The 14245-nt window shown below is 43.6% G+C and overlaps 1 protein-coding gene across 2 annotated transcripts in view; it reads left to right on the top strand.

The window, feature by feature from the left end:
• Nucleotides 1-6292, top strand: part of ALOX5 (arachidonate 5-lipoxygenase) — a 25690-nt gene extending 19398 nt beyond the window's left edge. Inside the window, exons 11-13 of one of the 2 annotated variants that reach the window (XM_017725953.1) lie at nucleotides 1574-1674; nucleotides 3574-3744; nucleotides 4770-6292. In XM_017725953.1, the coding sequence (XP_017581442.1) occupies nucleotides 1574-1674; nucleotides 3574-3744; nucleotides 4770-4949 (452 nt within the window). In that variant the 3' untranslated portion in view covers nucleotides 4950-6292. Of the gene's footprint in view, nucleotides 1-1052; nucleotides 1268-1573; nucleotides 1675-3573; nucleotides 3745-4769 lie in introns of those variants that run through there. The other variant, XR_001859291.1, reaches the window with a different exon arrangement.
• Nucleotides 6293-14245: the final 7953 nt, after the last annotated feature.

Genomic DNA, 14245 nt, shown 5'->3' with positions numbered 1-14245 from the left:
TGTTGCTTTTTTCTTCCACTCACATTTTTTCCAAGCAGATTTTCCAGAATTTATAGAGGTGGCTGGGGATTCTTCCTACTGTCCTGGCTGATTTACATCTGGCAACACCTCTTGGCCAGTGACCTAGGGGAGATGGCTCTGGTGTTGCCTGCACACATTTGAGTGCCAGATGTCCAGGCAAAACTGTGATGTTTCCAGTCATTACTGGTATGTTCTGGTGGATAAAAGGCTTCTGGGCTCTATCTGCCTGGACAAGCAAAGGTTCATTTTTGTTTGTCTAGTTGTCTCTTAGCAAAAGCTTAGAAATGTTCCTCCTGGTAGGAATTCCAAACTTTACCTAAGCATCTTGATATGGGACAAGTACCGAACTTTTCCAGGGCTCCAGCTGGGGTGGGATGCTACAAGCACGACTGGTGGGACGACTGCCACTACAGATGGCAAACCTGCCAGGCTTGCAGCATCTCTCTCTGCACTGCTGCTGCTCCAAGGGCTGTGTTATAGAGCAGGGCGACTTGGCGGTGTCTGTAAAGAATGGGAGGAGGCTAACTGAGGGAGGCTATGGCACCTGTTTCTTCCTTAGGAAGGCTGCTGTGATTGGGAGAATGCCAAACTCCTTTAAAGATGAGCACAGTGTACTTGGAATAGCAGGACACAGTGGGGGATGGTGCATCCTCTCCTTTTTGGGCTAGGCGTCTGGCCAAGGTACCTCTTCCCTCTCTCAGGCTGAGTTCACATCTGTATCAGGTTGGTGGTGGAGACACGAAGCAGCTGGCACAGGCAGCCTGGGCAGGGGCAGCTTGCTCCAGGGTGCTAACAGGTCTGTAGGTATACTGGGACCTGTGGTCACGTTGGGCTGGGACAGGGAGTACAGCACAGGACTGTGATTTAGTGAGGATAGGAGAGATACAGGCCTGGGGTTTCTTTGGTTGCAAAATATTTCCCTAGTCCCTGACTATTCCGTTTTTTCTTTATATAACTCCATTTGATTATTCTCTTTCAAAGACAGCTTAATGCAACTATTTCTGTTCCTCATTCTGTTGTTTGTCTTTCAGAAGTTCTCATTTCCTCACTTCCCGTTTCAGTGAATAAGCTCTCCCTGCACTCTTTCTTGCAATACACTTGATTGCTGAACCTCAAACCTTTATAAATACAAGCACGTGGTTGCTTCCTCCTTGGCATGAACCTTCCCTGCTTGCACTGCAGACTGAAGAAGAATGGAGCATCTGAGGTCCCTGCCCTGGGGACTCTGGGAGTTCCTTGCTGCAGGGTAGGTAGGTCAGGAACACTGTTTTTTAAAGGTGTAATTATGCTTCGTCTTTCCCTTATGGAACACCACATACTTTGCAAACAGAGGCCATGCCTCACAGACTTGTGTGAAGTAAGGCTGTTTTTACAGCTGCACAGCCAAGGCACAGAAAGGCTGAGGAGCTCCTGTTAGACCACAGATCAAGATTCGTAGAAAGCCCTGCTCTTCAGCGACTGCTGCACAGCCCTCTAACCCATGTCTTTTGATTACTGCTGGGTAGCAGGGTCACTTCATCACTGGGTTAAGCTTTTCTTCTCCCTCATCTAGGGTTCCCTAAGACGATCAGAACACGAGAGACACTAGCAGAATATCTCACAGTGATAATATTCACCACATCAGCTCAACATGCAGCTGTGAACTTTGGTCAGGTAGGAATTTATGGGAAGACTGTTCTTCTTTCTGGGCTAGGAGGTACATCTATGAGGGCAGGGTCTGAGAACCATTTTTTAGTAGATGTACAGATTGACATTACTGTTTCTGGTCAAAATAACTGCAGAGCCATCTACAAATCCCTATGAAGTCTGTGGAAACTGAAGTGATTTGGAAGCTGAGAAAGGCATTTCAAGTCCTACATAGGTACCAAAGATCAGATGAGGGATTCTAGCTTGTGTATTTCAGTTTTGCTGATTTTATTACGGGAATAATTTTTTTGAGCATTTAAATGGCATTGCTGCTCATTTCTTGAGTTTACAAGCCAAGTGGCAACTTTGAGCTTCCTCTGTGATGTTTGATGTGTCACATTCTGATAACCTGTGTTATCCCTACTTGCCTTGTCTGATAGATATCTGCCCTGAAACTGTAGTAACAACCTGCCTTTCAAGTGCTGTTTCTTTCAACATCAAGGCATTTTGGAAAGCAGATTTAACAGCCAGAAGCAAATCACTCTGTCAGTCACAGAGCTTTTTCACTCTGTGGTCAGTCACTGGAGCAGGCTCCCTAGGGAAGTGGTCACAGTTCCAAGCCTGTCAGACTTCAAGGAGCATTTGGATGATGCTCTTAATCTGATGGTTTAGTTTTAGGTAGTTCTGCAAGAAGCAGAGAGCTGGACTAGGTGATCCTTATAGGTCCCTTCCAACTTGAGATATTCTATGATTTTATGAGCTTTTTTTTTTTGCATGTTCTCACTTCAGGCATAGGTGATCTCTAAGATATGATCTCAGAGATAAGCAGAGAGACCATTTTATTTATGATGGTTATTCCCAAATACCCTGCATCACTTTCCATGCTGACCCTTCTGTCCACCCCTGCAGCTCAGGAGCCCTGGAGAAGGTCTGGATCCTGGTGTCTAATGGACCCACACTACTGCTGTGACGTGTCCATGACCAGGGACCTCTGTAACTATTCCCATCTAACTTGTCTTGACAACTGATTGTGACAGCTCCCAGTGCCCCCCTCAGAAAATCCTGTCTGTTCAAGTAATACCAAGAAATCATCTCTTGATCTGGCATACAGAGGATATGCAGCCCATCATGGGCTTCAGCCATGGGACAAAAAGGCAGAGAGAGCTGAGGGGAGGAGGAGGAGGTGGCTGTACACTGGAGAGAACACAATGAGCAGTGTGAGCATGGCAAGTAGCTGGCACAGTGTGAGCATGGCACTTCCCCTCATGCAGGGCAGGGCATATGTATGAAGGTAATGAAAATTTTTTAGTTCTGGTAAGTGCACCATCTCAGATGATGACAAAGCTCGGGGTCATATCTGAGGCAGATGAGACATCAGCATCTCACAGCACTGAAGCAGGCCAGAGGTGAGTATGAGTTCCCAGTCTGCTGCTCACCGTGGCCATATCAGCATGCCATAGTCCATATTTCTCAGTGAACCAGCATGCTTTATCTCTCTTAGCATCTGACCACGTGGACATGCTCTGTGGGCATGTTCATGGAGGAAATTTTGCAGAAAAGAGAAGCTGGAGTAATGGGGATCGCCTCAGGTTATTAGAACTGATGTTTGTTTAATAAAATATTTGAGGCCTTAGCCAGTCTGGTGAATTTGAGCTGTCTGGCACATGCCTGTGGTTAGCAGAATAAATACTCCCATTTAGATTACCCAGCTCTCTCTCTTGTGAGTTCCTGAGCAAAACAGTAGGGACTTCCTTGTCACCTCCAGTCCTTCTCTAGAGCATCTCCCTGTCCTTAGTATCTTCTCTTTCTGAGGGGCTTATACTACAGAAGCAAACTCCCTGTTGGCAAACTCCTGATTTTCTTTGCTGTGTTCCTAAACACCAGCTGCTGCAGGTTTTCACTGTGCTCTCTTGCTCTGCTGTGCAGTATGACTGGTGTTCCTGGATTCCCAACGCCCCACCAACAATGCGCTGCCCTCCTCCAACAGAAAAGGGGACAGTCACCATCGAGCAAATTGTGGAGAGTCTGCCGGACAGGGGACGTTCTTGTTGGCATCTTGGAGCTGTCTGGGCCTTGAGCCAGTTCCAGGACAAAGAAGTAAGTCAATCTCCCTGCTCTAAGTGCTGGAGATGTGAAACCACGAGGGCCATGGCAAGACTGCACAGACTCACAAGACTGTAGTGCTGCTCTGTGCTTGACTTGACCATTTTCACTCTTCTGTGAAGCTGTGTCAGTGCTGTGGGTTTGCCCATGTTCTGCCAGATGCAAACCAGCTCTGAGCAAGAAGCTGTATTTTACTCAGAGTCTCATGCAGCTGTGGCTTGTGCCTGGTGGGCGAGGAGTGAAAACAGAACAAACCTATGGGAGGCTTTGCAGGCATGGTCTGTGGCCATTTGCCTCGCGTAAAATGAGGTTGTAGGTGCTTGGCTGTTTCACACAAGGGCTCTGTCTGGAGAATGTGTTTTGACATCCTTAAATAGAAGATGATGGACAGAGGGTACTTTAAATTCCGTTCTTCTACAAGAAGAAAGCAGTACTAGCAGAGAAGCTGTACTCTGAGGAAATAGTTCCCAAACTTCCCAAAGCAATGCCAGTGTGCATATTGGCAGCGCACTTTTCAGGGCACCCTTAGAGTCCATGCTGACTACACCAACTGTCCTAATGAACTCTGAAGGACAGTTTTAGGTCAACAGAATCTTCCACTGTCACTGAATGAAGTAGTCATCTTCCTTTTAAATCTGTGGCTGTGAATTCCCCTCTCATGCTATCCTTTTCTCTATCAGCACAGATGTTTGTGTGGCTGTACAGAGATCTGGCATAGGAAGCTCATCTGACTGACCACTGGCCTGAGCAAAAGTGCTTGGTTTTCAGTGGATGACCTCTCTTTCGGTCAGGGAGGTGCCATGTAGACACCTGAACCAGCACCACAGAAAGATGCAGGGATGGAAAGAAGCAGCCAGCAATAGAGGGAAGGTGTAGGCTAGCTTAAGTATTGATAATACTATTTTAATAGAAGCATTTGTGAGGTGAGGCTCTGGTTGGTGTTGTGCCAAATGGCGTAATGTTGAAACAGAATTGCCTTTGCTTTCTCAAAGCATGATTTCTTGGTGTTTTTCAATTAGCTATTTCTGGGCATGTACCCAGATGAACACTTCGTGGAGAAGCCGGTGAAAGAAGCTATGGCAAAATTCCGCAAGAATTTGGATGAGATTGTCAGCACCATCACCGAGCGCAACAAGAACAAAAAGCTTCCTTACTACTACCTTTCCCCAGATCGCATTCCCAACAGTGTTGCTGTTTGAACACATAGCCAGAAGAATTTGGAGGCCTGTAAAGCTAATGCTGTTTTTCTGTTATATATGCTTCTTCAATTAGCTTTTCAGAAAAGGATAAGAAACCCACCCTCTCCATCAGAGCTGCCTTAAGTCGCTTTGAACTTTGAAAATAAATTTGGTTATGGCCAATCTTGCAAACAAAGTCTAACAGACAACCCTCTAGGTCAGATTTGTTACAAATTTATTTTTTCAGGACTTTTAAACTAATCTTAGAATCAATATACATGTTTCTGTTATCTTTCCATCTCCTTGCCAAGACAGTGTAACCACAGATTAACTTACTCAATGGAAATAGTGTTATGAGCAATAAGCAAGTCACATTTTAAAATCCTTCCTGTTTTTAATAGGTGACACTGGTGACATAAAAAGATAGAATCTTTAAAGTTTATGCATTGTTTTGAATCTGATTAATGTCAAATATTTTCACTACCATTGTGAATATCTTAATCAGGATGAACGTAGAAGCAGGAAATTTTCTTAATATAGCTGATGGGGTTTTATCACTTTCTTACCAAGTTCATGTGAAATGATATCTCATAGGAGATGAAAATTTTGTACCTACATAAACATGAGTATTTTCTGCATAAAACTAGGAAGGTTTGTTTTAGCCTCTGCCAGCAGTTCGATGTCATTCACATCTAGGGACAAATGTTCTACTTCAGACAATGGCAGCAAGTACAGACCTAGCAGTGCTTATGCTCAGTTTCTGTTTCATTGCTGAGGCTGCTGGGTTTTCTGGACAATCTCTTCTGTTTTGTGGGGGATTAAGAGGCTACTTTGTATAATGGAAAAGTTTGCAGAGAAGGCTTAATTGACAGCTCCTAAGAGGAATCTTTAGATTTGGCCAATTAAGCATAACTGGCATGTTCCCTCTTAGTTATAAACCACTGAGTTTTGTCTGTTTTGTTTAGAGGTGTTTAGGTTCAAAAACTTGGGCTCTGGTAAAAGTTGAGAAAGTCACTGAGAAAAGCAAAATTGAGGTTTGTGAAATTAAAAGAGTTGTGGTTTTGCTGATTAGAATTTGGGTTTATTTTTCTGAGAATTTGTTCCTGATACTTGATCTGCTGGCATGCAGTTTGTTTTCTCAATAGGTAAGTAAGTTCCTTGTGCTAATAAAACAAAACCAAACATCTAGCTGTTATTTCCTAATTCGGCGTCTGGTGCTGTATGTCTCAAAAACCTTGTAGGTATAAACACAACATGCTGTGTAGAGAAATGAAGCTTATATCATTGAGAAATACAGTTATTTATGTTGTTCATGTGTGATTTGGAAAACAGTACTGCTAAAATATATATCCTTTCATATGAAATGGGTGTGAAAACTGATTTTAGACCCTTTACAGCAAGCAGACTGATTCCTGGTTTTTTCCCCCCAACCAATGACTTGGAGAAAAATGTGGAAGCTAAGACCGTTTCCTGTTATTGAGGTAGTACCTTTATGATTTATGCATCATCATCTTACTGCAGCCCATGAGAAGTGATGAGTGTTAGGAGCAGAGTCAAGCTTGTAAAGCAACATGGAATAGGACCAAGGAACCAGAGACAAGAACCTGTGAGCCCACCCCCTCGAAAACAGAAAAGTGCAACTTAAATGCAACAAGCTGATGCAATATATCCAGCATGCCAGCTCTAACTTTTGTCTTTCCACTGTGTACAGAGAATATCCTCTTGCTTCAGCTTTCATGTGATAATGATTTGCATAGTCAAGTATCTGTTTAGAAAACAAAATGTGGAAGGAGACTGGTGGATGTTCTCTTCCATCTGTGCAATCTGATGTAGCCTGTGGACCTGGGGTACAAGTACAGTTGATGGGAGGTTTGGGGAATTGAATGTGCATCTTTCAAAACTGGTATCAGCATCTGATTCAACTGCAGGAGAGGCTGTGGAAAGAGGTAAAGAGGTTAAAATTAATACTAGCACCAGAAGAGAAGCAGATACTTGCAAATAGTAAAGTGCTTACTCTTCCAGGGGGTCTGAGTATACATGTTGCTGTCCCACTCCCAGCTCCCTTTTCAGCTTGTCTCCTAAGTCATGGTACTAAGGTACAGTTCCCTCTTGCAGGATCCCTCCTGGGGGAAGTATCAGCTTTCCCTGAAGTGTGTCATGCACTCAGCCTGTGATAGATGTTTGAGCTTGATGGGCATCAGCCCAGCTCTAACAGGGTTTGACAGCCAGTAGCTCGTGTCTTGGCTGGATGGCTGTTGCTACTGGCCAGTCCAAGGGAATGTAGCCTGACTCTTCAACTCAAGCTTCATTGCTGTCTTTTCCAATTGCAGTGATTCTCAACTGGCTGGAAGATTGAACTAGGAGATCCCTGGTTCAGGAAGTCCTGCCAGGATATCTGAACCTCCTTTCCTCTTCTAGCAGGGTGAATTTAACTCTATAAACTACTTTTGGGATTGTCCCTTTCCCAACCCCCAAAGATCCCTTGCAATAATATGATTCTCACTGCTCCTGAAAACAAAGCCCACATACTTCTTAGTCATCCCATATGAAGTAAGCTACCCTTTTCTTTTCCCATCAGCCCCCATTTTACATGTGGGGAAATGGAATAAGAGCAATGAAATTCAGCAGATTAGCTCTGATTTGAGGTGCTTTCTTTATAGAAAGAACATGAGAAAGTTGTTTACCTTAAGTATGCTAATTTTAGCCTTCTAGAGGGCAGACAACAGGTTCAGGCTTGGCTGCTCAGACTCACTTGCTCTGTTACATGTTGAGCAGAACATAAAATAAACCCCAAAAGATGTGTTTCTAACTAGCAAGTTTCAACCAGCAACTGCTCTTTCCTGCTACATTAACAGCGACATGGTATCTAGGAGGGAATTGCACACACTGAGGTAGTATCACAAGTGCGTAGTTTGCTTTATTTGTACTGTAAAAAGGCATAGGTATTGCACAATCAGATGTGGCTGGTACATTTAGAGGTTAACTGAGTCATGGGTTTTTATGGCCAGCAGACGTGGGTTTGATTGCTTAGACTGATCTCAGCATAACACAGGCATTTGGATTTCCCTGAAGCATTTTCCTCTTCAAATTCAATGCAGGGGTGCTTGGTCTAGGAATCATCTGGGAACATAACCACTCATGATGTACCAAACCACGATTCACCCTGGTGCTTGAGTCACTTGTCTCACTGGTGAATCCCTCATGCTGTGAAAGATAAATGCTGTGTTTCTACTTCTGTGTGTATTCAGGCTTCACATCTTGCAACAGATGGCTTCTTGCAGCAGCCTTGTGTGACTGAAGATCCTTCTCTGGCCATGTTCCCTACTACATGCTTCCCCTTTCTTTTGGTAAACGGAGTAGATTAATTTCCTGGAGTCTTTTGCTGTAAGACTTTCTTTAAACCTCTTATCTGCTACCACTGTGTGCACAGCATGTGGGCAGATGACGATGATTAAATGGCTATTTCAGTCGTTACTTCATACTCTGCATTTCCTCCTGCTTGCAACTGTGTATCTGCAGTTTGTCCATAGATTTTTGTCACAAACCACACAGCAAATTATCTGTGTTACTGAACAAATTTCCTGTTCGTACATATGCAAGCGGTGGACAATGCCTTCAGGAAGTAAAAGAAATATTAAGTGAGTTGTTCAAATATTTCCTTCTAAGATTTGAGTTGGGGCCTGACTTCAGTAGGTCTCTATCAAGCTTCAAATTCAGCATATTCTATGTCCAGCAGCCTTTTAACTTTAGATTTGCAGGGTTTGAAATCATGTACTTGGTGATTAGGCTCAATCTCTAGTTACATAGCTGAGTTACTGTAGAATCATAGAATAGTTTGGGTTGGAAGAGACCTTGAAGAATCTAGTTCTAACCCCTTGCCATGGAGGGTTCTATCATCCAATGCTAGACATTTTTAACCTGTATTTAACTTAATCAGGGTTTGCTCTAAAGTTAATCCAGGCTTTTGGCTGCCTGCATATAGCAGAATACGGCAGAGGTTTCTGGGAAGCCTGCCCAGCCAGTTCAGTGGAGCTGTGCAAGATGCTGCAGAGGAATGTGTTAAACTCGGTGCAGTTACCACAGTCTATGTCAGCACAGGAATTAGACTGAGAACATCCTTTAGTACAGGACACTGAAGAACCATTTCTTTCCCAACTTGGTGCTTGTTTGTAGAGCTCTTCCTTCACTCTTCAGTACCTTGTTTGAGCACCTCCCTCCCTCGCATGAAGTGACCAACGTCATGTGCGAACTAACAGCTGTCACATGTCAATCCTCCCTCTCCACTTGCTGCCTCTTCAGGATCTGTTTCAGGAGAAATCTCCATAGGCAAGTGGTGCATTGGTCTTCCTGAAGTCTTGGCAGCAAAGGCTCTGAGTCCTTTTGTCTCGGCTGGAAGTACAGCAATGTAAGAGCCGCGGTCTCTGGGGGAGCTGAAGCACTGGATGATTCTCATCTCATTTAAATGGCTGTAGGTACCTTCTCTGCAATACAGCGTTCTTTGGTTACAGCCTGCAGCTCTTAGACAGATGTTTTGTTTCATTTCACCAAGAAGCTGAGCCATGCCATTTGTCTCAAAGATACTGCAGCCATGACAGCAAAGGGAGCTCTATTTCTGCCCTCAGGGCTTGGGCAGTATCAAATACAAACTCCAGCCTTTATTCTTTATGATTCTAGGGTCAGATCTAGACAAGCTACATGACATAATGAGCCAGTTCTCTCTCATCTGTGAGGAAAATATTATAGGGGTAATTGTCAAAGCTGGTTGGTAGCTTTTCAGATCTGCCAACTATATAAATATCTTTTTTGTGTGTTCTACAGAGCGGTGTCTATGGTACTGCCTGCTGCCACTCACATACCTACTAATGGTTAGCAGCCATCAATCTTAAACAGGAATCAATAATCAGCATTAATCACTATCCTAATAATTGTAGGATAATCTGTCTGAGGACCTGTTTACTGAAAAGCAGACCTGCATGGTGACAAAGCCAACCTGATAGGCTGATGATCAGGTGTCACAAAGTGTTTGGGCAAAGCTTTGAACAGTCTGGCTTTGTCTGGTGCTTGCCTGGTCACAGCTGAGCTTCACATGGTAGAAAAGCTGTGTTTGGTCAGGCCTAGAACAAGCAGATCTGGTTTGTCTGGCCCTGTGGAAACAACAGGTCAGAAACAGACTTGTTAATTTCCTGTGTTTGTGGAAAGTATCTAAGTTGGCCACTGCATTTGACCCAACATAAACATTCCCATTAACAGGCTTCATAGTGGACTGCAGAAAATCAGATGTGATTTTGGCATGAAGAAAAATGGGTTTTTTTACATTTTAACCTAAGAGCAATGGATTTACACCACTGAAATCCTACTTGGTTGTATCAGTATATTCAAGCTGTTTCAGCAGCAGCATTTCACAGCAGGTTTTTCTTATTTGAGGAATAAAAGGCCATCTGGAAGCCTTCTCCTTCCCAGGAACTGTACTGGTGAAACATTTTTTTTCTGCCATCATTAGATCTCAAAGGCTAATGAGTGCTATGTGATTTAGAAGTGGAGGTACTGGTACTTCTGTCTGCATAGATGGAGGTAAGTAGAACTAATCAATAAGCATGGCCAAGATTTAATTATGTTTCTTCTCCCTTCTGTTTTACAGGGCTAACTTGACAGCAGAGATATTAATAGTTCTCTTAAAGCATGCATGAGAAATGTTTCTGGAAAGAAAACTTTCTTAACAGTACTTCTGTCTCAAAAGGAAATCAACAGATGTAATAGTAGAAAGGTGATGGAGGCTTTGCAAAATGGATGTACTGGAAGCAAAGGGTCTGACGAGAGCAGTAACAGAGCAGGTTTGAGCTGCATTTGGGTGACCCACAGAAAGGTCTGGGGCTTTGCTGAAGTAATGGATCATATTCAGATGTACAAATTGATCCAAGCAGATAGTGACAAAATGTTTTTCCGTAAGCTTTTTGGGAGTTATACAGGTGGAGATCCAGAAAATAAGTTTGGGAATAAGCTAGCAGCTCACCCACAATCTGGATGAGTACTGGATGAAGGTTCTTGGCTCTGTTTGTGTGAAAAAATCTCCCAGAACAGGTGTTACCAATCATAAAAAGGGAATCTGTGCTTCAGCATTTGACCCAGTGTGTGGAAAACTGCCAAAGCAGACTCCGTGGGACTGACCACATGTGATGGGTCAACACTAAGAATTTAAGACCTTAAAACCACTGAAATCCTGTGAAATCAGCTCCTGAAAGACCTCAGAAATTATGTGAATCATAGTATCATAGAATATCCTGAGTTGTAAGGGCCCCACAAGGCTCATCGAGTCCAAGTCATGGCCCTGCACAGGACAACTCCAAGAATCACACCACATGCCTGAGAACTTTGTCCGGTTGCTTCGTCAATAATATATAAATACAAAAATAATAAGAAAATATAAAAACAAGAATAAAAGGTGTCACAAGCGGGTTGTTGTCTGAAGGCTTCAGCTGCTTTCAGAAACATGCAGTGTAACCTCACTGCACGGGCTGAACTTCCCTGTTCACATTTCCTTCACCTTTGGCAGAACTTGCTGTGCTGGAAATGGGAGCACCACAGAGAGGAAGAGGGAGCTTGTCCTTTGGGTGAGATATTGCTCTGAACAAGTTACTGGGGAGACTTTTGCAAGAATCATGTATGACTCAGCACTGGTCGAGAATTAAACACACTTTATTTAAAAATCTGAAGACTGATAAAGATCAATGAGGGATAAATTAGGAGCAACTGTTTGGACACCTATGCCCATATGTCAACATACAACTCTTATACATATGAAGAAAAATAGGCTTCCTTGTATGTTTGCCTGGCTGTTTCTTCAGGCAACTTCAAGAAAAGTGAGTCACGGGACATACTTCCAGTGAAGCATGAAAGCGCTGTTGAGTGAAACTGCTTCGGTTTCATTGTTGACACTTTATCTCTTTTAACACTTTATCTGCTTTATCAGTAGAATCACTTAAATTCTGTGGCCAAAATCATGTCAAGAGCCAGTAGCTAAGGAGAGGAAAATTTAAATTAGATGTAGGACTGATGATTGATTTATCATTGCTAACAATTTTTGAACTCAGTCTGGCTGAATCTTGAAAGATTATGCTGGCAGTCTAACAAGCAAAAATCCTTTGTGCTACAGAGATGGTCAAGTCCAACTACGTTAGTTTATGGTTTCATCATTTATAAATGCACATTTTAACAGGAGAACCCAGAGGTGTCAGGGGAATAAGGAAAAATCCTTGAACAACTGGAAAAAATGTAATGGGTGCTGTTATAGATCTGCAGGTTTTTTGTGATACTTCTTTATGGGTTTTTTTATTGCTTTTGGTATCATTTGACCTGCCAAAGTTTATCTGTCTCTCGGCCTTCCAAGATGAATGTTTTCACTATGAGTAAATTCACTGGGAAAAAAGTGCATGTAAAACCAGGTTTCCTGTTAGTAACATGTGTGGTACAAGTAATGAATGGTATTTTCACACCAAATGTTCTTAGGCCAGTAACATTTCAGAATATATTTTGGATGTATTTTTTTGTTTTCCAAATCTTGGGCCACTTAAAGCTGGAAAATATCACTTGTTTGTTCCTACTGCAAAGTTAAATCATCAAACTCTTCTTTTACTCTTTTTACTCTTCAGTCATTCACAAGGCTAATTAGATTCATAGGAGCAGTAAATGCAGCTCTTTTTTTTATTGCAAAGAAAGTAATTCTCCAGTCCTTCCTTTGAAGTCAGCTGGCTTTCACCAAGGTTACTGAATGAGGAGCTTGGCTCTTTATTGCCATAACAGGTAAGATTCAAATTCTGTCCTTTTCTTCATAAATATGACGGTATCTTGCTGCTAATGGTGTTGGTTTTCAGGCTCTGAAAATGGCTTATAACTGTTTGTGTGAGTTTGTGTCACTCAGATTGAGCCATATGACCAAGATGGCCCTTCATACAGTACAGCATGAGAACATACTGGCAGTGAAAGAAACCATGTGCTGCTTCCCCATTCCCACCGTGCTGGTGAGTGCAGCAGGAGTATTTGTGAGAGCTTTGCCAGCGCTCTGTGTCCCCAGGCATGCACTGTCTGTGGCCTGACTTCCTGTGCATGGAGCGCTGGTGGGAGACAACTGTGCATTTGGGTCTGGAGGGGAGGTAAGAGAGGGCAGATGTGATGCAGCTGTGGGAGAGTTTTGGCTTTCAAGGGTCTGGATGTGAGCCAGTGAAGAAAACCAGAGAGAAATACCTGACACAAGTATAACGTGAATCCTGATACAAATCTCATGCCTTTAATATTGTGGGTTCTTCCATGCATTGTCACCACCGTGCTCTTGCAGTCCTGGAGCCCAGCTTGTTTCAGGAGGAAGCTGGTTTGGTTTGGAAGCAGCTTTGTGACTGTGTTTAGCTAGTCCGCTGTGCTCTGGGAGGTCATCAGGAAGGCTGAAATAAAGAAACTCTTTCTTCATAGCAAAATGATGAGATCAGAATTTAGAGTGTTTTATGATTTGTGAAATGAGATTCATAGAGGCCATGACCTCTCAAATTCCAGGTGTGGGTCCTTGTGGAGGATGGGAAGGAGTGCTGGAAGTCTTGGAGGGGTAGTCATGGGGCAGGCCTACCCCTGGGGGAAGTACTCAGGGTGTGGGGCAGGCAGGAAGAGGTACCTATGGGACTCCTTCCATCTTGGGCAGGGCGCCTGAAGCAGAGAGGGAAGGAGGCCAAGGGGGCTCAGAGCACAAGCTTTGCAAGTGGGAATGGTCATGGCATAGGTGAGGATCACACAGGAAGGAGCTGGGACAAGTATGATGAGACATGAGTGAAAGTGAAGCAGGGCCCAAGCTGAGCAGAGAGAGAAGTGAAGCAGCCCCAGAGATGCAAAGGAGAGTTCTGGAGAACTGCTGGAGCCTCCAAGGGGCCTTGCAGGGTTGTGGGGACTGCCCTGGCACTGGACTCGGAAGTAGTCAGATGTTCTTGTCACTGGTGCCCTCTGCTGCTGCTCAATTAGAAATGTCTCTTGTCCTTTGCCAACACTGTCAATATTTACCACCTGGTAAAGGGAGTGCTCTGGCATCTCACTACAGGATTTCTAAGAGAGTATGTGTAAGCATGGAGATAGGCTTTTCCTCTTTGATAGAGTTTTACTTCTGAGAGCACTAAGGTCCCACTTCTTTACATCTCAGCCATTTGTGCAGTTGTCCCCAGTGGTCCCTGCAGGTCTGCCTTCCTTTGGAATCAGCACTGAGCTCAGATTCAGATATTCCGGGAGCTTATGTTTTCACCTGGACATGTCTGACATTCCCCTGGTACAGTGATTTTTCCAGTTTT

The sequence above is a fragment of the Corvus brachyrhynchos genome, unplaced genomic scaffold (assembly GCF_000691975.1).
Source record: "Corvus brachyrhynchos isolate BGI_N302 unplaced genomic scaffold, ASM69197v1 scaffold61, whole genome shotgun sequence".
Taxonomy (NCBI): domain Eukaryota; kingdom Metazoa; phylum Chordata; class Aves; order Passeriformes; family Corvidae; genus Corvus; species Corvus brachyrhynchos.
This window is presented reverse-complemented; position numbering and strand designations above follow the sequence as displayed.